The 25,994-nt window shown below is 48.6% G+C and overlaps 1 protein-coding gene across 1 annotated transcript in view; it reads left to right on the top strand.

The window, feature by feature from the left end:
- cep128 (centrosomal protein 128) overlaps positions 1 to 25,521 on the top strand; it is a 28,169-nt gene extending 2,648 nt beyond the window's left edge. Inside the window, exons 6-24 of the mRNA XM_084440054.1 lie at positions 207 to 298; positions 607 to 679; positions 1,088 to 1,204; positions 2,594 to 2,680; positions 2,963 to 3,037; positions 3,232 to 3,358; positions 3,501 to 3,640; positions 4,306 to 4,593; positions 5,882 to 6,532; positions 8,540 to 8,704; positions 9,331 to 9,486; positions 10,703 to 10,762; positions 11,102 to 11,294; positions 12,673 to 12,722; positions 18,052 to 18,075; positions 20,271 to 20,348; positions 22,778 to 22,891; positions 23,780 to 23,888; positions 24,320 to 25,521. Coding sequence (XP_084296180.1) covers positions 207 to 298; positions 607 to 679; positions 1,088 to 1,204; positions 2,594 to 2,680; positions 2,963 to 3,037; positions 3,232 to 3,358; positions 3,501 to 3,640; positions 4,306 to 4,593; positions 5,882 to 6,532; positions 8,540 to 8,704; positions 9,331 to 9,486; positions 10,703 to 10,762; positions 11,102 to 11,294; positions 12,673 to 12,722; positions 18,052 to 18,075; positions 20,271 to 20,348; positions 22,778 to 22,891; positions 23,780 to 23,888; positions 24,320 to 24,432 — 2,712 coding nt within the window. The 3' untranslated portion in view covers positions 24,433 to 25,521. The remainder of the gene's footprint in view (positions 1 to 206; positions 299 to 606; positions 680 to 1,087; positions 1,205 to 2,593; positions 2,681 to 2,962; positions 3,038 to 3,231; positions 3,359 to 3,500; positions 3,641 to 4,305; positions 4,594 to 5,881; positions 6,533 to 8,539; positions 8,705 to 9,330; positions 9,487 to 10,702; positions 10,763 to 11,101; positions 11,295 to 12,672; positions 12,723 to 18,051; positions 18,076 to 20,270; positions 20,349 to 22,777; positions 22,892 to 23,779; positions 23,889 to 24,319) is intronic.
- Positions 25,522 to 25,994: the final 473 nt, after the last annotated feature.

Raw genomic sequence — 25,994 nt, 5'->3', positions numbered from 1 at the left:
TGTAACATTCGGTCTGTTAATTAATTGATCTAGTAATTTTTCATGGCTTGTATCTATTTAGGGTCGGGACTGGGCCTGGCGCTCCTGACATGGGCCCTGTTTAGTTATCGCTATGTCTATTTTCTGGCCTGGCCAGAATACCTACGACTTTCCTTATCTTTAGTGTCCTTCCTACGACTGTGTCTGTTGGCCCGGCTCTTCCCCAGGTCCACACCCTGCACCAGTCCTTCAGAGACCTGCGGAGTGACCAGCTACGCCTGGGAGACGACCTGGACAGAGAGATCCTGAGGAGGAACAGGTAGAGACCGGGCCAGAGCCCCGCCCTGGGCGTCGACACGGCTGCTTGAAAAACCACATTCCCACACCGCGGCCGAGACGGCGCTTTTTAGAATCAAACCTGATTATTTTGAGACTGCCGGTCGGAAGAGTCGTTGTTGTTCAATGTCAAAATCTTCAGATTAGCGTGTCGTCGGGGTTGTAGCGTGTGAACCCAGCCTGTCTCGGGGGTCTGGCGAGGGACCAGGACAGCCATGATGCCGCGGCGTCTTCACCTCCTCTCTCCCTCATTTGATCTTAAACAGGACTGACCCCCGTCTTGTTTGACAGGTCCGATGTCGACACCAGACGAGCCATGGAGGGTCTCTCAGGACACCTCACAGCTTCTCAGAAACAAGACTCGGTGAGCACATTTATCATACTTCAGATCTGTGCTGACATGTTTATGCGCACCGGCTCATTACTGAGAGTACATCTGTCTGACATGCTATATGATAAGTACATCACTCAGCATCTGCCGTTCAAGCGCTTCTTCGTCACAGACGCCACAGACAGTTGAGCTGTCTACCCATACCTCCTCTCTCTCTCTCTCTTTCTCTCTCCCTCTCTCTCTCTCTCTCTCTCTCTCTCTCTCTCTCTCTCTCCCACACTCCCTCTCTCTCTCTCTCTCTCTCTCTCTGTCTCCCTCTCTCTATCCTCTCTCCCTCTCTCTCTCTCTCTCTCTCTCTCTCCCCCCCTCCCTCTCTCTATCCTCTCCCTCTCTCTCTCTCTCTCTCTCTCTCCCTCCACCCCCCCCCCCCCCCCCCCACAGGTGTCATCCCGTGTGGAGAAGCGTCTGCAGGAAGTCGAGAGGGAGATGCGCGGCGAGCGGCGGAGCGTGGAGAGACGGCCAGAGCAGCGGGGGGGCGTGTCTGACGAGCTGCAGGAGGTGACGCCTGCCTCTCCGCTTCCCTCCCCGGCTCCGCCCCCTCTCTCCTCCCTCCCTTTCCTCTCCTCTCAGCCTACCCGCCTCCCTTAGACTCTTTCACCCCATCCTGATGACTCCTCTACCCTGCTGTCATGGAAACAGTTTCCACGGCTCTCACCATCTTCCACCAGGGCGGGGGGGGGGATGACGTTAACTGACCATGGATCAACCATCACCCCACCTACGCTACTGCACCACGCTGGGCCTAGTCGTACCGCACCACAAGGGGGCAGTGTTCAGCTGCGTGGGATCCACAGAGAGCCCCTGCTCCTGACTCCCAGAGAGCTGCTTCACCTGCACGTCTCACCTCTCAGCCTGGGGCCCCCGGGGGCCCTGGGAAATGATGCGTTTGTTCCAAAATTAAAGAGTAAATAAACTTTCACTATCGAAGACCCCAGGGAGAGGACAGGGACAGCCCCCCGCCCCACACACCTCCCACTCTCCCCTCCCCCTTCCCCTCTTCCTCCCTCTCAGGCAGTGGTCCATGGCTTAGCCTGTTCAGATTGAGTGCGCTGAGCTGTTGTTCAGAGGGGTGGCTGTGGCTCAGGAGGTAGAGCACAGGTCGTTCCAGCAATCCCAGGCCTGCCGGTTCCGTCCCCGGCTCCTCCTGTCCGCATGTCGGAAGTGTCCTCGGGCAAGACCCCAAATTGCTCCCAGTGAGCAGGCTAGCTCCTCGCACGGCAGCTTGCCACCACTGGTGTGCGAATGTGTGTGTGTGAGTGGGTGAATGAGAGGCCATTGTATGAAGCGTTTCATCCGTTAAGGTAGAAAGGCGCTATATAAGTGCTGTCCATTTGCCGTTTACCTTTCAGTCCCCTGGGAGAGGACACGAAGCATCATTCAACATCCTTCAGCGTCACTCACACATTAGTATGACTCACCGGATGTAGGTTTTGGGAATAAGCCTTGTCATTCGTTTATTACTGGCCAATCAGTGGTACCGATTCATGTGGTCATTCTATCCAGACTACGTGAAACAACAGCCTAGGAATCGCTCCGCCGAAGACAATTGGTTTGGTGCATTGCACATGTTGTATCTTTTAGTATTGTTCCTTGGCATCACATTGATTGGTTTAAAGAAATACAGTGGGTTTTTTCTCGCGAAGGGTAATGAGTCCAGGCAGACCTTTCACCAGCGCTGGCAGAGCATAAACTGTGTAGATGGGTTTGGCTATGCAAGACTACTCACACATCCACTTAGAAATTTGGCTCAGTCGTAACATACATTGTGTTGTGTGTTGTGTGTGTTGTGTGTGTGTGTGTGTGTGTGTGTGTGTGTGTGCGTGGGTGTGTGTGTGTGTGTGTGTGTGTGTGTGTGTGTGTGTGTGTGTGTGTGTACGCGTCCTTCAGGCCCTGAGGAGACGTGAGACCCAGTCCCAGGAGAGTGACGAGGCCACCAAGAGCCGTCTGCTGAGGTCGGAGAGTGAGAAGACCCAGGTGGGTGATTTAGTCCCAAGCATTGACCTGGTGTGATATGACTCCTAGACCACAGGTGTTACCAGGTGTGTGACCACGTGTGTGAACCAGGTGTGATCTAGTGTGACTAGGAGTTACCTGGTGTGTAACCAGGTGTGTGATATGGTGTGATCTGGTGTGACTAGGAGTTACCTGGTGTGATCAGATGTGTGACCAGGTGTGTGATATGGTGTGAGATCAGGTGTGACCAGGTGTGTTATATGGTGTGACCAGGTGTGTGACCAGGTGTGATCTGACCCTCAGATGGAGCTGGAGCTGGACAGAGCCAGGAGACAGCTGGGTCAATCAGACGGTGCCAGGGATGTCCTACTACAACAGGTGTGTGTGCATGTGTGCGCGTGTCTGTGCGTGGTGTAATCCTCCCTGACTGCTGTGTACCCAGGTGGAGGACATGTGTTGTGTACCCAGGTGGAGGACATGTGTTGTGTACCCAGGTGGAGGACATGTGTTGTGTACCCAGGTGGAGGACATGTGTTGTGTACCCAGGTGGAGGACATGTGTTGTGTCCCCAGGTGGAGGACATGCGCGTGCAGCTCCTGAGGACAGAGACGGAGCGTCTGGACCTCCAGAGGGAGGTCTCCCAGCTCACGAGCCTGCCCAGAGGACGCCCGGGCAGGGAGGAGAGGACAGGGGGCTCAGGTGCCCACTCCACCGGTCAGGAGACGCAGCCTCTGTGCTGTGTGGAGAGAGATTTCCTTACGTTGGCAGCGGTTTGTGTGTTCTCTGACATTCGTGTGTGTGTATGCATGTGTGTGTGTGTTTCCTCCCATGTTGTGCGTAGATGGTTCGGAGTTGGAGAGGGAGGTCCAGGAGTTGCGCGCTCAGCTGAGCAGGACCTCGGCGGTCAGCGAGGCGGAGGAGCTGAGGAGGACGCTGGAACGCAAGGAGAGGGAACAAGTCCTGCTCTGCACTCAGATGGAGGTCCGCGCGCGTGTGTTTTGTCTGTGTCCGCACCTGTGTGTGTGTTTGTGAAAGGGGGGCAGAGGACTGCGAACGAGCGTCAGTCGCGTGCCCGTTGAGTGTCTCGCGTCCGCGTTTGCGTCCGCTTTTAAGCATGCGCCCGCTAGACCTGTAGGGTTGAGGTCAGGTCGGGTGTGTGTGCCGCCCACCTTGCGTTTGCGGCACCGACTCTAATGAGTCAGAGAGGCCGAGAGCTGCTTCTCGACGCTGAGATCTGTGTCAAGCGAGACCTGTATAAAGAAAGCGCTGATTGTTTGACGCTGTCGGGCACATCTGGGGTGTTGGTTTCACTGAAGAACAGTTTTAATATCCTGCATGGCCGAGTAGGCGTGGTGTTGTGTCTGCGTCTGATCTGTCGCTCGAGGCGCCTCTCGCTCTAGTCGAATATGAATATGAGCTACTGTAAGTGTCACATGACAAGTTAATAACAAATGAAGTGGGAGGTCTGACAAGAAAAGAATCCGCCTCCAAACCTGTGTCGCTCTGTTCCGAAAGTAATCTGAAGCGTCTCTTGTTCTCTCTCTCTCTCTCTCTCTCTCTCTCTCTCTCACTCTCTCTCTCTCTCTCCCGCTTTCCTTCCTCGTCCCTGCTCCCCCCCCCCCCTCCCCACCCCCGTCGTGTCCCAGGCGCTGTCCTCGGACCTGCAGCGCCGGGAGCGCCAGCAGCTCGCCATGCTGGAGCGGCTGAAGGAGATCCAGGCCCGGTCGGAGGCCACGGCGTCCGAGGCGGCCCGGGCCGGGCTCAGGGCAGAGGAGGCGGAGGCCCGGCTCGCGGAGAGCGACAGGAAGAGGGAAGAGCTGAAGGACAGGGCCCAGCAGGCCGTGCGCCAGTGGCGGGCCAAGTGTCGCCGGCTGCAGGGAGAGCTGGAGGAGACGAAGGCCCAGGCTCACGCCCGCGCTGACCACGCCGCACAGGTGGGTGGGGCCGGATAGGAAAGCTCCGGATTTTAGGCTAGAAACGAGGATTAAAAAAAGGTCAGAGGCGTTGTTCAATCCAAGTTTAGATGTCTTTGTTTTAGTTCCTGAAGATGATTTGTAGACGGGCGACGTTAAAGTCGCACAGAAATGAAAAAAGCATTCTGTCCCATTTTGGTTCACATAATTGGTCATAGTGTTCACCTATTCAACGATGTACTGTATGCCCAAAAAATTACAAAATTCGACTTTTGTTGTAATCTTATATCAAAGTATATAATTTCTTACTTCCTGGAAAACGGTAGGTCACGTGCAATTACGACACCAGGTACCTTAGATTTTAGGCCAATAATCTCACTACATCCACCCTGTCAATCAAAACGTCAACTACTCTGCAGCCTCAAGTGTTGAATATCCCGCCCGCTCGATAACGTTCCAATGAAATTCATCTAAACGTATGTCCCGCCCTTGCAGCCCGTCTCAGGCGGAAAAATACGTCAAAGTACGAAAGCAAGATATTCTCCAACTTCTCTTTCGGTGCGACTTTAAGAGCTACTCGGGTTTCGTAGCCGGCCCCCCTTTTTGATGAGCCGGTGCGTCTTAGGGACCCGCGCGGCGCCTCAGCGTCGCCCGCAGAGAGACGCACGCCGTCGCCGAGCCGCTAGCAGCTGCTGGTTGGTGGTATTGCGCTGAGGCTTCACAGCTGAGTGACGTTATCGTGCTGAAAGTCACCTCTCAGCCGTAGTCCTCCGCCTCCTCCTCCTCCTCCTCCTCCTCTCCTCCTCCTCCTCTGGCTCTGCTGACTGGCTGGCTTGCCTCCCGCCTGGCCTGGCCTACGTGAGGGGAATTGACAGCCGCCACCCGCTACCGCCGCTAATGAATGGCGAGGCAGAATAAAAAGCCCTGATTAAATGATTAGAAGCCGAGCGCCAACAAAGCCAAGGGTGTTCCGGCTCCTCCCTCCCTCCCTCCCTCCCTCCCTCCCTCCCTCCCTCCCTCCCTCCCTCCCTCCCTCCCTCCCTCCCCGATGGCAGGCTGTTCCACACGGGTATCAGTGCGGCGTAGGAAAGCCCAGTCAGCCCACAACAGGCCTGGACATGGACAGGCCCTTATCTACAGCTAGACGGTCTCCTCTTCTCTCTCTCTCTCTCTCTCTCTCTCTCTCTCTCTCTCTCTCTCTCTCTATCTCTCTCTCTGCTCCTGCTTCCCTCTCTCCCCTTTCTCTGTCCCTCCCTCCTCTCTTCCTCACATCCCCCTCCCCCCCCCCTCCCCCCCTCCCTCCCGCCAGGCGAGCAAGGAGAGAGAGGGAGCGCAGGCCCAGCTGAAGGCCCTGACCCAGCAGGCAGAGGGGGCCCGCAGGGAGCTGGCCGAGGTCCTGGCCCGCCTGACCCAGCGTGAGGAGGAGCTCCACCGGAAGGACGTGGAGCTGTCGGAGACGCGGGGGCGCCACCTGGCCCTGGAGCAGGAGGCGCGGGAGGCGAGGGAGGCGTCGGTCGGCCTGGAGGAGGAGGCGCGGCGGCAGGCGGAGCTCCAGGCCCGCCTCCGCCAGGAGAACCAGCGGCTGGAGGAGAGGGCGGAGCTCCAGGCCCGCCGGAGCCAGAGGGACCAGGAGGAGCTGGAGGAGCTCCAGGCGGGCAGGGCCCAGCTCGTCTCCAGGCTGGCGGAGGAGGAGGCCTCCAGGAGGGAGCTCCAGAGGACCAGCGCCGAGCTGCAGGTGGATGCCAGGGCGGCCCGGGAGGAGAGGGCCTCTCTGGGGCAGCAGCTGGAGCTGGAGCGGCAGGAGCACCAGAGAGAGCTGGTCGGCCTGAAGGCCAAGCGGGACACGGAGCTACAGGAGGCCCTGAGGCTCTGCAGGCAGGAGAGAGACCAGCTGGAGGCTTACCTCCGAGAGGCCAGGCAGGAGAGAGACCAGCTAGAGGCTCAGCTCCGAGAGACCAAGGTAGGAGGAGGATCCTGCTCGTGGGACAGTGTGTTTGGCACACAATTCACTTTCAGTTTCCCTCCGCACATCAGTCTGGACTTCTAGCAATGATTTCCCTCTGATGACATTTTGCCCGGGCCAATCAGGGAATATGTTCTGACTGCTGTTCTGACCCCCCAGTAGAACGTAGCCCCTGATTGGTTCCCGTAGTTAATGCGAAAATACAGGCCGTTGGCAAAACAGTGTCCCGAAGAAACGAGCAGTACAGTTAACGTTAGTAGAATTAACACAGCCATAAGTGCAGTTTATTGCAGAAATAGACTCAATAACAACAACTAAACAAGAACAAGAGTATGCACTAGCGGGGTTTCTCAGAGGAAAAGTTGTTTTTGCCGTTTTTCCAGCTGGATTTGGCAAAGGTTTTTTACACTGATTGGCTGAAGAATTGAGAGCTCGCAAAATCAGGATGGTTTCACAAGGCTATGTTAAGGCTGTCACCAGGCGTTTCTGGGCTTTTTATTGGTAGCTTGCAGTGAACAGAAATCAGCGAGCCCCAAAGCACTTTAAAGGGGTAGTTCAGAATTTTGGGCATTGAGCCTCATTTATGACCCATGATGTTGTTGAGTAATGGAGAACATTTTCAGTTGATTCCATGCTGTCTCTCGTTCGGGCGTTAGCGACATGCTAATGCTAGCGCAATCGAACTGAAATGCCCAGCATTCAAAGAAAACTCACTTCTAAACACGCCAAACAAGTAAGGATCGTCAGATAAACTAAACTCCTCGTCAAGTCAGACATATCCCTTTCGAATGTGGACATTGCACCTTGTTGTGTAGTAAGAGAATAGTCCACTCTTCTGTTCCTTGTTGTTGTGAAGACAATAGTGCCGGCTAGTTATGTATCGCTCCGCCTCCCTATTTAGTATTTACAGAGAGAGCCATATAGGTCTGAACAAACGAATGGGTTCAACAATAGTTGGACTTCATAAATTATGTTATAAAAACTCAATTGAGCCCCCGACAGACTGTCCTCATATTTGATTTGATTTGGGTGCACTGTGGAGTGTTTAATTGAGTTTTCTTTGAATGCTAGCCATTTCTACTGCATTGAGCTAGCATTAGCATCCCGCTACGCCGGAACGAGAGACAGCATGGGATCAGCTGAAAATGTTCTCCATCAATCAACAGCATTATGGGTAAGTCATAAATGAGTCTCTATGTCCAAAATTCTGAACTACCCCTTTAAGATAGGGTGGCCTATCTTCCTGGTGGTGGGAATGTCCAGCACCATCTGGCGTGTGCAAGATTTAATGGGGGAGAATGTGTCATTGTGTGTGAGATTACATTCAGTGAATAAAATGTGCTCATCCTGCCAGGGTTACATCAGGACAAGCTCTTAATGTGCTTTAGTCAATTCTGGCTCATGGTAACCCTCTAGGCGGGGGGAATATTTAAACTCTGATAGCTCCACTCGTTGACTGTCTCATCAGGGCAGCTGTCAAGATAGGAGACTCTCTTTCTCCCTCTCTGTCTCTCTCTCTCCCTTCCTCTCTCTCTCTCTCTCTCTCTCTCTCTCCCTCTCTCTCGGAGTCCCTGTGGTTCCATTCTCTTCCATGGCGGACAACGCTGCCAGATAGGGCTCGGTCTAGCCACTACTAGACATTAGCTCACCCTAATATCACTATCATCTGGCATCACTCATTCTAATGGTATTAGCTGGACCAAATTGTGTTTTTTTACGCTTAAGTAGCTGCCAGACCCGTCTGTTTAAACTGTGCCGCTTCTTAAGCATGATGAGCTCTGAAGAGGTCTCTGAGTGCCTTTCTCTCTCTCTCTCTCTCTCTCTCTCTCTCTCTCTCTCTCTCTCTCTCTCTCTCTATCTCTCTCTCTCTCTCTCTCTCTCTCTCTCCCTCTCTCTGTCCCCCCCCCCTCCCTCAAACCTCTGCCCCCTTCCCCTCTGAAATAGCTAAAATTAATACTCATCATCTGTTCAGTCATATCTCATCTCTTTGTCTCCCGTGGGAAGGCGGGTGCAGTTGCAGATAAGGACCTGGGGAGGGCGCTGCGTGTGAAGCTGGACAGGATGAAGGCGGAGTGTGACAAGCTGACGGAGGAGCTGAGCGGCAGGGAGGAGGCCAACGCCGTCCTTCGCAGGAAGTACCAGCTGCTCAAACAGGAACTGGATGACAAAGTGAGCGTCTTAAAAGTTAGCCCGTCGTTTTCATGTTGGCAGATGTTGCTTCTAGAAACTTATCCTCCCCATCTACATACACACACGCACACACACACACACGCATACACACACACGCACACACACACACACACACACACACACACGTGCAAGTGTGTTGTTTTATCTTACCACTCATTCTCAGGGGTCAGAGGTCAGCTCCGTAGTGGCCAGCAGGTTAGAGCCTGAAGCAGTTAACAGCCAGCCATCTCACTGACAGGGCCTGGCTCTGTCTATCTGCTGGTAGTAGCTGAGGCCCTGTGGATCTACTGTGTGTATGGATTGAGGGACTAGGCTCCATATTGAGATGACAGTAGCACTGCATGACCAGGTAACGACCACATAATGAGGACTTGCATGACACTTCCACTGGCCTGGCAGTATTGAGCCGTGTCTGTCGGTCTGTCTGTCAGTCAGTCTTTCTGTCTGTCTGTACGGTCTTTCTGCCTGCCTGCCTGTCTTTATGTCTACCTGCCTGTCTCTCTGTATGTCTTTCTTTCTGCCTGCCTGCCTGCCTGCCTGTCTGAATGTTCTGCCTGTCTGAATGATCTGTCTGTTTATGTTGTGGTTCTGACTCCGCCCCCCAGGTGCGGCAGGCGTCGTCGTGGTCGGATCTGAGGCGGGGTCTGGAGGACAGGCTGTGTCATCAGGAGACGGAGCGGGACGCTGTCCTCAGTGCAGTGGGAGACCAGATAGACTCCGCCTGCAGAGCCTTGTCCAAGGACGCTCAGGACAAGCTCCAGGTAAACACACACACACACACACACACACACACACACACGGTTCTGCATGTACCCACACACACACACATACACACACACACACACACACACACACACACACACACACACACACACATGCCTGCACACAGCCACACACGCATGCACAGATAGGCAGGCACGCATGGAAACGTCACAGGTACACACACATACACACTCCTCCACACCGGTACACACACATACACACTCCTCCACACCGGTACACACACATACACACTCCTCCACACCGATACCCAGTCGTCCAACATTGAGCCTGAGGCAGTCAGTTTGCCCTGCCTGCTCTGATATAGACCAGCCCACACCCTGGCGTGAGCCGGCCTGCGCCGCAGACCACCAGGCTAACACTGGGGTGCTCATGGGTAATTTGTCATGTTCAGAAGAGGTCTGACTGGGTCAGCGGCTGGGTCTAATGAGGGGAATCACTGGGAGTTAAAGGTTGGCTCCCAAGGATCAGCAGCATTCTACTGACTTTCAGTTCCCATCTACATCCTCCTCTTCCTCCTCCTCCCCCTCCCCTTCCTCCTCCTTCTCTTCCTCCTCTGCCTCCTCCTCCCCCTCCCCTTCCTCCTCCTTCTCTTCCTCCTCCTCTTCCTTCTCTTCCTCCTCCTCCTCCTCTGCCTTCTCCTCCCCCTCCCCTTCCTCCTCCTTCTCTTCCTCCTTCTCTTCCTCCTCCTCCTCCTCTTCCTCCACCCTCCCTTTTCTCCCTCTCCCGTGAGTAGTGTAGGAAATAACAACTGTTTGTAGAGGCTACACAGTACACACATGCGCACACACACACACACACACACACACACACACACACACACACCCTTGCGTCAGCAGTGTGATGTGGGGGACAGAGAGTGTTGGTGCTAGCAGCAGAGAGAGTAGTATGGGGGTGGGGGGGGTCACTCTTTTTAATGTGACAGCGAGATCTGCTCTGCCTTTAACTCCGACGGAGTGTGTGTGTGTGTGTGTGTTTGTGTGCGTGTGTGTGATGTCGCTGTAAATTGGCCATTTTGTAACTCCGGCACACCAGTCAAGGCAGATGGGAGCAGTTTGTGTTGCAGTTGTTTTTCTGTGTTGTCCACAAAGGCTGTGTTGGTGTTCTCCCACCCTGGCTGGCGTGCTGTCATTGTTCCACCATGACTACACGATAACAGCGTTTCCCTGGATATAATACAGCTTTGCTTGTTCACAGCCTTTATCCGACAACCCTGGACTCCAGAAGGATCCTCATTGCTGGCTGGCTGAGACAAAGGTAGCGGGTGTGTGTGTGTGTGTGTGTGTGTGTGTGTGTGTGCGCACGCGTGTCAAAAGGTGTGCGTGTGCGTCCGTCTAAACTGTGTGTGCGTGTGTGTGCGGGGGTGTGTTCATCTTAACTTCTGTGTGTACTGTGCACGTGTGCGTGCATGTGTCGTGTGTGTGTGTGTGTGTGTATGCATGTGTCTTGTGTGTCTTGCGTGGGTGTGTGCGTCCATTTTAACGTGTGTGTGTGTGTCCGTGTGTGTGTCCGTGTGTGTGTGTGTGTGTGTGTGTGTGTCCGTGTGTGTGTGTCCGTGTGTGTGTGTGTGTGTGCGTGCGTGTGTGTGTGTCCCAGTCGAAGCTGCGCTTGCTGTGTGAGGAGGTGTGTGAGCGCGGGCAGAGGGAGGCCAGGCTACGGAGGCAGGTCCTGCAGTGCCGAGAGCAGCTGAGGACCCTGCGGCAGAGCCGGGACTCGGAGCAGCGGAGCCTGCTGCAGCGCCTGGACCAGCAGGACAGACTCCTGCACGCCGTCCACACGGAGAAGACAGGTACCGCTTCCTCCCTCTCGCCCCCCACCTCCGAGACTGCGATGGCATACAGAGAGAGGGACAGAGGACTCGGGAGCCGCTCGGACCGCCAGTTGGTTTAAGTTTGATCACAGAGCGGCTTGTTATTTTTAAGCCTAAGGGTGCGCGTCCATCTGCGAGCTGAATTTTTTGGAGCTGGCACTGTTTACTCGTTGTTTGCAATGGGTAATGAGCTCTAAAGACGAGGGCTGTTCCAATCGCCTTTTAGCGCCATAGCCCCACGAGCTCTAGGGTTGTTTTTTGTTTCCCCCGTTTGAAAAAAGTTTAACTTTTTGGGTTAGAGCGCAGGCTGTAAAAGGCGATGAGGACGAGTCGTTTTTTGGCAAGACTGCAGAGACAGCGAACGTTTAGCACTAGTTAATATTAGCCAGCTATCTTAAATTAGCTAGTTAATCTGCAGCGTGCATAAACACGACACTCAGTGCTAGCGGCCTAGCCAGTGAGCTAGCTTTCCCAGTGCACTCCAAGCAGCTGTGAGCTCGCCGCTGTGTAGACAGCTAGCCGGTGGACACGTAGCCTAACAGTGCAGTTGGATGCTAGCTAATTGGATTTCATGTGGCTGTGTGGCTCCTTTGTGTGTGTGTGTGTGTACGTGCGTGTGTGTGTAGACATTCTTCTTATCTCTACCTCCTGCCCACCCATGCTTGTTCAACTAGGACAGCCTCTCTCTCTCCCTTGCCCACCCCCTCTCCCTCCCTCCCTCCCTCCCTCCCTCTCTCCCTCCCTCCCTCCCTCCCTCTCTCCCTCCCTCCCTCTCTCTCCCTCACTCTCTCTCTCTCTCTCTCTCTCTCTCTCTCCTCCAGCTTTGACGTTCCATATAAAGACTTATATAATGAGATATTCTTGGAGAGACAAGCTTGTCGAGGTTCAGCAGGGCTCACCCAGACAATGCAGAGAAAGTCGCTGCATAACTTCCTCTTTAGAGAGAGCAAGTGATGGAGTGAGAGAGAGTGACCTCCCTGCTGTCCCTCCATCTCTCCATCCCTCCACCCCTCCTCTCTCCGTCCTCCATCTCTCCACCCCTCAATCCATCCTCTCTCCACCTCTCCCTCCATCTAATTTACGAGTTTAAATAAAGGTTGAATAAATGTCCATCCCTCCCTCTCTCCACCCTCCATCCCTGTGTGCAGGGTGAGTCAGATGGCGTGATACTCTGGCTCCGTGAATACCGTCTTAGTGGGCCCACATGGTTATGCATGTCTGTGGGGTTCAAGGGTCGTTCTCAAGACTCGCACGCTCACATAGGCACACTGACACTCATACAACCACACACACACACACACACACACACACACACAAGCACTACAGTGCGTTTCTGATTGCTGTCGTCTCCCCTCAGAGATGCTGGAAAAGAGCCGCAGGAAGGAGGATGAGATGAGGAGACTGCAGGTGAGCCGGAACACAGCAGAACCACGACACGGGTGTTTGTGGTGTGTGTGTGTGTGTGTGTGCGCGTGGTTTTGGTGTGTGTGTGTGTGTGTGCGCACATGTGTGGTTTGCGTGTGTGTGATGTGTGTGTGTGTGTGTGTGTACATGTACACACACACACACACCACAAACACACATAAATATACACACACCACAACCACCACCATCACAGAGGGGAGAGGGAGGAGGGGAGGATCCCACAGGAGTGTTTGAGTGGCAGATAAGATGTATAGCATCACTTATGCCTCGTTAGAGAGAGAAACATCCGTCAGGAAGGAGATGAGAGGAGAGAGGGAGGAGGGGCTGTTTAGAGGGCTACTGTCTGTTCTGGACAGCTTCTCTCTCTACTGCTGCTCATATGGGAATCTCTCAGTTAAAAACACTCTCTACTTATTACACACTCTACTTACTACACACACTCTACTTATTACACACTCTTTACTTATTACACACTCTACACTCTACTAATTACACACTCTTATTACACACTCTACTTACTACACACTACTTACTACACACTCTCTACTTATTACACACACTACTTACTACACTACTTATTACACACACTACTTACTACACTCTACTTATTACACACACTACTTACTACACTCTACTTATTACACACACTACTTACTACACACACTCTACTTATTACACACACTACTTACTACACACACTCTACTTATTACACACTACTTACTACACACACTTTACTTATTACACCCTCTCTACTTACTACACACTACTTACTACACACACTCTACTTACTACACACTCTTTACTTATTACACACTCTCTACTTACTACACACACTACTTACTACACACTCCTTACTTACACACACTCTACTTATTACACACGCTCTACTTGTTACACACTCTACTTACTAAAGAAAGTGTAAGAGTCCGCACACTGTAGCTCCCATTAAGATTATTTATGGACAAAAAAATGAGTGACGTTTCGAGCGACAACGCTCTTCCTCAGACAACTGGATAAACATAGCCACACCAAACATTTATATGGTATCTAAGGGTCACATGACCCTAATGGGCTAGACAATTAACCCCTTTTCTTTAGACAGGTGAAACCCATTGTGCTAAGTAACAGGGTCACCTGACTCCTGATACAGTTCACTCTGTGCATTAAAAAAATATAATCTATGGTGCATATCTTCTACATGTATATTATACATCATGTTCAAAAATTCCACTGTATCTTAGAAAACACAAGTCATCCTAAATCAGTTACCAGTGGCTAAGTGCATTTGAAGTATCAAAAAAGCATCCATAAGCAAAATTACAATATTACAATATCCATGTCCAACATATACAGAAAGGACCCTACAGTTTCAGCTTTAGACAATTTCATAGTCAAGTATCCGTATAAATATAGAGCGAAAGCACAGAGCACACAAACACAGTCACAGTACCACCCTACAGAATTACAGATAAGGTCTAATGCTGAAGTATTCATTCATACCTCTTGGAGCAAGGGTGTTCAGTGTATAAATCCAAAATAGTTCTCGTCTTAATAGTAGTGTCTCTATATCTCCTCCTCTACGAGGGCATTTAACCGCTTCTATACCGATGTATCTAAGAGTGCACACATTGTGTCTAGCCTTTGTAAAATGAGCAGCTACAGGACTAGATGGATCTTGGTTGCGAATGGCACTTCTATGTTCTGTGATTCTGGTTTTAAGTGCTCTTGTTGTCTTTTCTATGTAGACAAGGCCACATGGGCATCTCAGCATATAGATTAAGTTTTGTGTGTTACAGGAAATGAGGCCTTTAATGTTGTACACCTTTCCTGAGTGCGGGTGGTTGAATGTGTGTGAAGTTGCACTGGATACAGTTGCCGCATCTATAATTCCCATTAGGGATCTGACTTAAAAAGTGTGTCGGGGCAGGGGGAGGCATATCAGCTCTCACAAGCATGTTACGTAGATTAGGTGGTCTTTTGTAGACTAGAGTGGGAGGCTTGTCAAACCCACATCCCTTTAAAGAGGGGTCTGTGTCCAGGATGTACCAATGTTTTTTATTATCTTCTCAATCTCGCTCCCTATAGGAGAGTATTGAACACAGCAAGTGATTCTGGGGTCTGACTGTTTTGGTTCCTTTCTCTGCAGACATTCAGTCCGGGACATATTATTAAAATGTGTAGCTGCCCCCATGATCCAGTCGTCCTTGTAGCCCCTGTCCCTAAAACGATCTTTGAGACCTGCCGATTGTTTGTGAAAGTCATCATTGGAACTACAAATCCGTCGGATAGGATTAAACTGAGAAATAGGAAGATTCTTCTTCAAAAATGTTGGGTGGTACGATTCCCCATGTAGTAGAGAGTTTCTGTCTGTGCTTTTACGGTATAGATCAGTTTTTACAACATGTCCCTCTCTCTTAATCAGAATGTCCAAAAAGTTCATTTTTCCAGTGTCCACAGTGATAGAAAATTTAAGATGTTCATTACTGTTGTTCATGAGTTCATGGAATTCTTTCAGTTGTGTCTCTGTCCCCGTCCAAACAAAGAAAATATCGTCCAAATACCGTCTCCAGTGTGATATGTATTTAATGTAGGGATTGGTCTGCTGGTTAAAGACCACTTCTGCCTCAAAATGTCCAACGTAGAGGGAGGCGAAGCTAGTAGACATTTTTGATCCCATAGCCACCCCAGACACCTGAAGATAAAAGTCAGCACCATATAAAAAATAGTTAGAGGTCAACACACACTCAATCAGATCTAGAATGCATTGGGTGCTGGGACTAGTCTCTGTTCTTTTGTCCAGATAGTATTTCAAGGCATGAAGCCCTCCTTCAAAAGGGACATTAGTATACAATGATTCAATGTCCATTGTGACTAAAAATTGTTGTGTCACGTTGAATGACAAGGATTGGATACCTTCAATAAAATCCATAGAGTCCCGTGTGTAAGACGGCAGAGCTGTCACCAGGGGTTGGAGAGAGTGATCCACAAATGCAGAGATCTTTTCTGTGATGGATCCAATAGCGGCCACTATAGGTCGTCCTGGGGGGGTCTCCTGAAATGATTTGTGGATTTTAGGTAAGGTGTAGAAAACTGGTGTAATGGGGCAGTCCACCTTCATAAAATCATATTCTGATTTGTTTATGTTGCCCTTTTCCAACAGTAGGTTAAGTAGGTCGTGTGTGCGTCTTTTTACTGTAAACATAGGACTGCAGTCCAATTTTCTGTAAAATTTGGAGTTACTAAGTTGACTCCGGATTTCTTTATCATACGTATCACGGTTAAGGATAACAATGGCACCCCCCTTGTCAGCACTCTGTATCACCAAGGTTTCGTCATCTTTGATGGCTTTAAGTTCATCCCTTTGTAGCTGGGATAGATTGTTCTTGACTTTATATTCCCTCCTTCTTTCTAGGAGGCTCGACATATCACTTTCCACCAAGCGGCAGTATGTGTCTAGGGATGAATTCCTATATTTAGGAGGTATAAAATATGATTTACCTCGGAAAGGGGTGGATACGCGTCTGACGGGTGGTTCAAGGCTGTTGGTTGCCCGTGGTTCCATGGTAGGCCTAGATTGGAATGGGGCCTCCTGAGAATTAGTGGACAGTGTAGATACAGGGTTAGTGGTCGTCTCACGTGTTACACTGGACTCTGGAGTTTGATTATTGAAAAATTCCTTTAGTCTCAATTTTCTAAAGTATTTCTTCATGTCAATGTTTGTAGTGAATTCATTACACCGAGTCGTTGGTACAAACAATAACCCTTTGGAGAGGGCGGAGAGGCATGTGTCGGATAAGGACTTACTGGATAGATTGAATGGGTAGGGTTCTCGTTGAGGTAGGCTTTTTCCCTCGCCAACATTTCCTTTTCCTCAACGTCCTCCGCCTTCGTGTTCTAAAAAATTTACTTGTGTTTTCTAAGATACAGTGGAATTTTTGAACATGATGTATAATATGCATGTAGAAGATATGCACCATAGATTATATTTTTTTAATGCACAGAGTGAACTGTATCAGGAGTCAGGTGACCCTGTTACTTAGCACAATGGGTTTCACCTGTCTAAAGAAAAGGGGTTAATTGTCTAGCTCATTAGGGTCATGTGACCCTTAGATACCGTATAAATGTTTGGTGTGGCTATGTTTATCCAGTTGTCTGAGAAAGAGCGTTGTCGCTCGAAACGTCACTCATATTTTTGGTCCATAAATAATCTTAATGGGAGCTACAGTGTGCGGACTCTTACTTTCTTATTATGCTTTTTTAGTCCACCACCTGCCTTATTAATTATTTTGGGATGTGCGCGACCCACTTCTGATTTGGTTACACTCTACTTACTACACACTCTTTACTTACTATACACACTACTTACTACACACTCCTTACTTACACACACTCTACTTATTACACACACTCTACTTACTACACACTCCTTACTTACACACTCTTTACTTATTATACACTCTTTACTTATTACACACTCTCTACTTACTACACACACTCTACTTACTATACACACTACTTATTACACACTCTTTACTTATTACACACTCTTTACTTAAACACTCTTTACTTATTACACACTCTTTACTTATTACACACACTTGACTTATTACACACTCTCTACTAATTACACACTCTCTACTTACTACACATTCCTTACTTACACACTCTTTACTTATTACACACACTCTACTTACTACACACTCTCTACTAATTACACACTCTACTTATTACACACTCTACTTACTACACACTACTTACTACACACTCTACTTATTACACACACTATTTACTACACTCTACTTATTACACACACTACTTACTACACTCTACTTATTACACACACTACTTACTACACTCTACTTATTACACACACTACTTACTACACTCTACTTATTACACACACTACTTACTACACTCTACTTATTACACACACTACTTACTACACACACTCTACTTACTACACACTCTACTTATCACACACTCTCTACTTACTACACACACACTCTACTTACTATACACAATCTACATACAGAACTATACACATGCTACTACACACACACTCTACTTACTACATGCACACTACTTATTAGACACACTCTACTTACTACACACAGTCTGCTGACTAAACACTCTCTACTTACTGGTTAATACACACATTTAGACTCACTCACTCACACTCTCTCTCACTTACCGTCTCTCTACCTACATGTATTTCTCTCTCTCTCTCTCTCTCTCTCTCTCTCTCTCTCTCTCTCTCTCTCTCTCTCAGGCAGTGCGATATTGTAATTGAGTCCTATTTATCTTTCCACAGGATCGTATATTGGACCTGGAGATGGTGAGCTTGACTGTTGATATATAAATCGTAGTGGGTGGCTTATATAACATCACGTCAGTGTGGTGTCTTTGTGGCTCGCAAAGGTCACAAGCTATTTGAGTAGTCATATTTATTAGATTGCTCATATGTTGATACATTACTCTGGTAGAGAAGTGTCCTCCCTTGTAAATCGGCAGACGGGTTCTCCGGGTTCATAGAAACTCAGTCTTGACAGACGTGAATTACGACCGATTGCTTTCGCCGAGGTCCTGAGCATCGTCTCATCACCATGGAGCTGGTCACACCTGGGGCTCACCATAGCGACGGCACTGACCATAGCGGGGGGAGATGTGATCATTCTCTCGGCAGTTATCCCTAATCCCCCCCCCCCCCCCCCCCTTCCCACACACACGCACACACACACACACACACACAAGTGTGGTAAAGAAAAGAAAGGCGGTTATTGACCCTAAGTATTCACAGGGTCGCTGAGCTATGTGGCGTCCTCTCTCCATCCATCATGATTACGTAGCACAGCTTGTCGCCTTGCCTTCAATTAGCGGGCGGGAGAGGAGGGGCGGAGCAACAGCCTGGCAAGCCCATCAATTCAAATCACTTCTGCCAGCTGCAGCGGCGGACTGTCGGCGGTCATCGACACGGCGCAGGGGCGGGCCCCGTCCGCCGGTCAGCAGGCGCTCGCTTTCGCATTAGCCCCTCCGTCCACGCCGCGCCATGACCATGAGGGGAAAATCATACGGAGGGAGTGAAGAAAAAAGCAGTTTCCCAGACGCGTTAAAACTAGGGTTTTAACCTTTATCCCACTGATGGGACGTTTTCCAAGCGGCACAACAAGTCACATCGAAAGTCCCCTAAAAGCAAAGTTTACAAACATTTGCATTCTGTTTGTATACTGTAACTTACTGTAGATACAACCCCAAACATTCATTTAGCCAATGTAAGCCCAGTATTTAAATCTCTCCTAACTGACAAATCATCATTGAACAGATTGAAGATACAAAGAGGTCATCTGGTCGGTGAGAATCGTCACCCCGGTAGAGTAGTGTTAATGGGACAAATACAGAGGCGGGTTGGTCTTTCTCAACGGTTCTGGTTCAAATAAACCGGAAGGAGCTTACCCTCGCTGTCTTCTTCTTGTTCTTCTTGTTCTTCTTCTCTGGGTTGAGTGGCGGATTGCAAACAACTTTAATGTGCATACCACCACCTACGGTACGAGTGTATAACATGTAATTTGCCTAGTTCTTAAATTCTAACCTGTGTCACTTAAGAAAGTAGCCTAAATAATGCCTTGCATTCTTTGTTTTACGTTCATTACTTACATTTAGGTTTCAAAATGTAGGACTTTATTCGTAGGCATATTTTAATCATTATTTTTATTAGGCCTAGACTGTAAATCTTAATACAGAGAAAGAATGTGCCTACATATAATTATCTATCTAATTAGAAATGACACACAAAACAGACATTAAAGGATTGCTCCTCAATATTACAATTCTGTAACTGTTTGAGTTCCAATTTTTATTTGAAAACATAAGTAATTTACAAATGTTCTGACAACTCACTAGCGACGTTAGAAATGTACCTTTCCAATAAAGTAAGGATTAGGACTGTAATATAACATAATTGTCACGTTATTTAATTACATCGTAGTTACAGATGTGGGAAGTTAGAAATGTCCCATGCTGCAGCATTTCACCTTTGCGGTACTCGGCAGGGAAATCCGTTGGAAATTCGTTTTAGTGATGCACGTAATTCTATAACCGTACTATTGCTGTATCTGCCCACAAATGCTGCTGTAACACTATGAGAATGTCGTACAATATTAGTAAAGGGAAATTTTTTAATTTTATCACAGTACAACCCACCCCAAACACGCACACACACACACAGGCTGAATGAATGGTAGTGTGACTCTAATGGCCAATTATAGCTCTAGTCCTAGCCTCTAGTCCTATCGCGTGTCTGTTTGATAATTAGAAAGCCTTTAAAGTGGAATTATAGACCCCCCTCTGAATGGGGCTGCATCGGTGACATTTGTGGATTGAAGCGTCTTAACTATACAGGCTGGTTAATCGAGCTGTACTGAGACACAGTTATCCTGCTAATGCTTTTACACACACACAAATAGTCTGTGTCTATCTGTCTATTTGTCTATCTATCTATCTATCTATCTATCTGAGCTGCGTTTCTTGTTCCAGAGCACCAGAGTGGCCCTAGATCACCTTGAGTCTGTCCCAGAGAAGCTCTGTCTGATGGAGAACTTCAAAGACCTGGAGGTAGGAACCAGTGAGGCCCAGACCTGCCTCTCTGACAGGCGTTCGAACTCCCACTCCGCAGTGTCCTCAGTTCTGAATCTGTAAGACTTCACATACAGTGTGACAGCCGTGACCAGACACCAGGTTCACAACGTTAATCGCTAGGGATGGGCATTTTCAGTTATTGTAATACTCAAGTACTCTATATTCATAATGAACGAGTACTCGAGTACTCGCTGTTCTGTAGCCTACTGTAAAAATAAATCCGGGAGGTCCGTGGCCATCGATGTAGGCCTACAGTAGGCTATGTGCCCGATTAAGTAAACGTGCCCGACTGTTTAGAAATTATCCCGACGTATTTCGTTATAGCGAATTTGCATAATGAATAAACAACCAACAATTTAAGCCATTCAATCCAATTGCATTTATTAAAGAACAAACGTCACAGCGGACATTGACTACTGTGTTCTTTAAAGGGCAATGCTCGTTTTTGACAACCTGGACCTTATTTACGACATATTATAAGACGTTTGACTCACCGAGATCACTTTGGTGTAGTTCGGAGGCCGGTAGAAGAAATTTAAAATCCAGCGCGAGCCAGTATATCCATGTAATGACGGTGATCGGGGCACCGAGAATGCAGTTTCTCAAAATCTATTTTCGGCCGCTTAACGGTTGTTTTCATCAATCAGATTGAATGAATCGACAGTTGAGATTCCTCAACGCGAGTCATTGTTGTGGTTTTCAAATACGGGGTCTTCTCTGCGCTACGATCGTTGTTGGTGCCGAGAATATTGTCGTCATCATTCGTCAGCAACAATCCGATCGTAGCGCAGAGAATGTGAGCCGGAGAATAGCCAGTCTGCGCGCTGGCCTGTGCGCATGCGTGCTGGAGCAAGTGGGGAAAGGCGTGTAAAGATCATATTACAGAGGCTAAAGACCCTGTATTTGAAAACCACAACAATGCCTCGCGTTGAGGAATCTCAACTGTCGATTCATTCAATCTGATTGATGAAAACAACCGTTTAGCGGCCGAAAATGGATTTTGAGAAACTGCATTCTCGGTGCCCCGATCACCGTCATTACATGGATATACTGGCTCGCGCTGGATTTTAAATTTCTTCTACCGGCCTCCGAACTACACAAAAGTGATCTCGGTGAGTCAAACTTCTTATAATATGTCGTAAATAAGGTCCAGGTTGTCAAAAACGAGCATTGCCCTTTAACACGTAGGCCTAGGCCTAACTCAACCAACAGCCTCAATCATAAAAAGAAAAAGTTCGATTTTTGTAAAAATGAATAATAAAATAAACTTAAATTACGGCCTTCGGCCTGCAGTTTCCCTTAAAAAAAATCACACGGATGAGTTGTGACAGCCTACATTCAGGTTGCATATGACGCATCACATAGCCTCCATCTCAAACCATAAACACATTCAAATGGATAAATCAGTGTTTATAAAAAATAAATAATAAATTAAACTTAAATACATGAGTCGTGAATGAGTAGGGCTGTAGCAGATTATTTTAGGCTAGGCCTAGCCTACTTATTATTGTTCAAGAAAATAAGCATATCCACAGGCGACAGCCGAGTACGGAGGCGATTTAGAATCAGTCCCGCTGTTGAGAAGATTCTTTCGGCAGGTACAGAAGTGGCCGGTATGCTCAAGTATTGCTTCGCCAGCAGACTGAGTTTCCTGTACCTGTTTCGTTCGTTTGGCGTCGCATCGTCGTGAGCTAGTCGGGCTAGCAAATTATATGATTCAGGGTTGTTGTCCAGTCATCTCATTCATTGTTTCGTTGTGCTTTAACCGCATGTGGTTGAGCATTGAGCTGGTTTGCTTATGATAAGCAAGTTTCACATTGCAGATTTTGCACTGCACACTGTTTTCCCCTTCTTTCTCAAAGTATTTCCAGACTGTACTTTTACGAGCAGCAGACATGTTGCGACTGATGTGAGTAGCCTCACGCAGGTAGCCAAAAACACAGTGCGCAGCAGGTGCATGAATAACAAAGCTTTTTTTTTTCATAGTGAAACAATTACTCGCCACGGTTACTCGAGTACTCGTGCCCATCCCTATTAATCGCGTCTTCAATCTTTCAAAGATCTTCAAATCAAAAGTTTTACACGTTGAATCTTGAAAATGTCAGCTTTAGAACATTCACAGTTCCAAATTTCAGTCAATTTTCAATCAAATTTAGTTCTAAAATGGCTTAAAACCATCACAGATGTTTGTATGTGAATCCATCATAACTGCACCTTGAGTAATTGGGTAATGCACACCATTTTTGCGTCGGGGCTCTGTCAGTAATGTCTCCATTGTGTGTGTGTGTGTGCGTACGTACGTGAGTGTGTGTGTACGTACGTGTGTGTGTGTACTGTACGTACGTGTGTGTGTGTGTGTGTGTGTGTGTGTGTGTGTGTATGTACGTGTGTGTGCACGCGTGCAGGACTCTCATGTCCAGAAGCAGATAGTGGACCAGCACTACGCCAAGTACCAGGAGATCGTTGGAAACCTGCAGCACCAGCTGGACCAATCCAAACGCGAGATGCAGGAGTACAGGGTATAACCCCTCCCCCAGCAACAACACCTCCTTATTCTGAAACCCAAGTGGCTGTGCACTCGATATACTGTAGAACACAGAGAAAGCGTTCTCCGGGTGCTTAGGAGACCATTTAGCAACCAGCCCACATGTTTTTATTTCTGTCTCCAAGCCTCTGTGAGCACGCCGCTACGTCTGCCCCTCCACTGCTCTGTATGTAGACAAGGCGTCCAGCTCACCCACACAGCTGGCCCGCTGTCTGCTCCACACTTCTGGGGGCGGGGACGGCCAATACGCCAACACGCACGAATACATGAATAACGTTGAGCCCGGAACACACGATGGAGTGAAGAGAGAGAGAAAGGGAGAGGGAGAGAGAGAGAGAGGCTGTCCTAGTTGAACGGGGGGTGGAGGGGGGAATGAGAGGGAGGAAGCAAGCAAGCAGTAGCAATCAGTGTTACTTCCAGTAATCATCCTCTCTGGTGTAGGCCAGCATAAACGCGGTGACGCTGCTGACGGCAGATTGTCAGCAGCAGCTCAACATCCCTCAGCAGTCCGTTGTTAACCGGTGTCTGTCTGCCAGATTCCCCAGTGGGGTGTGCCAAACGACTCCCATGTGGAGCGCTGAGCGGCGGTTTCATTAGCCTAATGGCACACGCCCACCCAGGGGTTTATTTAAGGAAAGCGACGTTCTTTAGAAAGTCTACGATTGCAGTCGGCAATCTGTTTCACCACAGAACCACTGCTGTGCTGAACAGAACCCATGATCGTCGATGTTTCCTTAACATCAAAAGTAAAGTTCCTTTAACAGAATGCCTCAGATGTGTGGAGCGCCTCTCTTTCTGTCGGTAGATGCTATGGCGGAGGTTGTTTGTGGGTATCTGACTCCTTGTCCTCCTCCTCTTCCAGGATGAGAAGTTGGACGCCACCTCCCGCAGCATTCGATTGGCTGCCCTGTCCTCGTCCATAAGATGCCCCGACACCTTCTTGACCAGCTCCCTGCTCTCTGACACCTCATGTGAGTAGAGTACAGAGCAGTAGTCACCTGGTGTTAGTTTTGTAGGCCAACTGTACTCTGTTCTTTCACATGTTCTATGGTGCCAATCTCCACCTCTTAATGTAGCTGGGTATCGTAGTTCCCATTCCCCAAAGGTATTGATCCAAATAGTCCTAAAATCACTGGTCAGTGTTGGCCCTGACTATGGAAAAGACCTCTAAATCTAAATTGCACCTCTAAATCACTAGGCAGGGTGTAAGAGCAGAACCTGAAATAGAACATTAAAACCCGCACACTGGAAGCTCACTATCGACCGAAAATGTTGAAGGCCTTTAAAAAATGTAAAAAAAAAAAATTGCCTCAAATGTCCCAACTCTAAGCTGTTCCAGCAGTCCTGGTTCCATTGTTGCTGAGTTGACCTCCTCTCTGTGCTGCTCTTTGGTCGTCCTCAGCTCCTCAGAAGCACCTCCTCTCCGCAGACCTGGACTCCTCCTCCATCCTCCCTCCAGGACCCGGCGCTCCTGTCAACGGCCACGCGTCACACTCCGACAACCTCAGCACGTAGAACGCACCGCAGCGCGCTCACGGACACGTACGCTCCGACAGACACTCTGTGCTAAAGGCCAAACGCTCGCTACAAATATCTTAAAACATGGCGCTCAAGGCCAAAACGCCGACTTCTAACATCTCGGCAAATGGTGCTCACGGCCAATAACTCGTAAACACGCTGTAAAGCTCACGGCCAATAACTCAACAACACACTGTAAAGCTCACGGCCAATAACTCAACAACACACTGTAAAGCTCACGGCCAATAACACAACAACACACTGTAAAGCTCACGGCCAAGCTCTCACCTCTGAAGCCAAGTTTACACACAACAGCCGACAACGAGACGCTAGTTTTAGAACGCTCGTCTCGCCGAGTCTTTCCATAGAATTTGAAAGGTTGAATCTTGAAAACTTGAATGAAAACTTCAAACTAACTCACAAAACAATCACATTTTGTTCTAGATCCGCTTAAAACCGCCTCACCCGTGTACGTGAACCCGGCTTAACACTCACAACACAGCCAGGGACCGGCGTTCACCAGTCTGCCTTGGACAGCGCAGCCAACCAGTGACTGTGTAGGCAGGCTACTGTAAAGAACAGTCCTCCACGACTACTTCAGGCAGTAGTCAGGAGACGCTACGGAAGTACGTGCTGTACGGTAGAGATCAAAAGGGTGACCTTGAGAATGTTGGAACTGTCTGCGGGTGCTTTCAAGAATCTGCACTGTGATGAACAAAGCATTACTGAAGAGAGAATTCAGAGAATGTGCTTAAGGGCAAATGAAGAATGTGCTTACAACCTGGAGCACAATAAAAAGAAATAAAGAAAAGACAAAATTGTTCAACTGCGTCTTCAGCTTCAGACCATGACAATGATAGATTTTTAAAATTGCTACCACTCACCTCTGGCTCACACGAAGAACGCTGTTTGAAGTCCCTTGTTTACCTTTTTACAGGTTGTACATCATGCCAATGCTTGTATTTTTTTTTTTTTTTAATTCACTGTGATTCTATTTATGCTGACATTTTTTTAAAGCTGTGGTGCCTTTTAAACTTTATATATGCATTAACAGTTAATCCCAATATGCTCTTCTATGCTTGTGTATTCCTGCAACATACTTGACAAATCTTTGTTTTTGTATCATTTGCCACTAAAGTAATATTTGTATTTTTTTTTTATCTACTGTATTGAATGATTGTCTTTCATTCTTGAAATACTGTATGCAGTGTTTGTAAAAAAGAAAAAAAAAGAAGAAATTGCCAATAAGCACTATAGATGTATATTTTCTATGGATATATAGAAGAAAAAATAAAAAAGATAAATTAAACAGAGAATCTCCACAGGACTGAGAGTCTCATTTCCCTGCCCCTCAGTCTGGTTCATTTCAAAGTGAAGGGTTTCTGCCGCGGGCCGTGAGCTCCCAGCGGTCCATCCGCTGCGTCGGTCAAAAGCCTCGACTAACATGTTGGCTGGGCGGCCTCCCTCCTCTCAGTCTCACGCTCAAGTTGCAACTGCACTTCAAAAGCCTCAACGCCTGCTGTGTACGCGCTGTTGAATCTGTCGCTCAAAAAACCTTC

This window comes from Borostomias antarcticus, assembly GCF_949987555.1.
Source record: "Borostomias antarcticus genome assembly, chromosome: 6".
Classification (NCBI taxonomy): Eukaryota; Metazoa; Chordata; class Actinopteri; order Stomiiformes; family Stomiidae; genus Borostomias; species Borostomias antarcticus.
The sequence above is the reverse complement of the archived record's forward strand: the minus strand, read 5'-3'. Positions and strand labels throughout refer to the sequence as shown.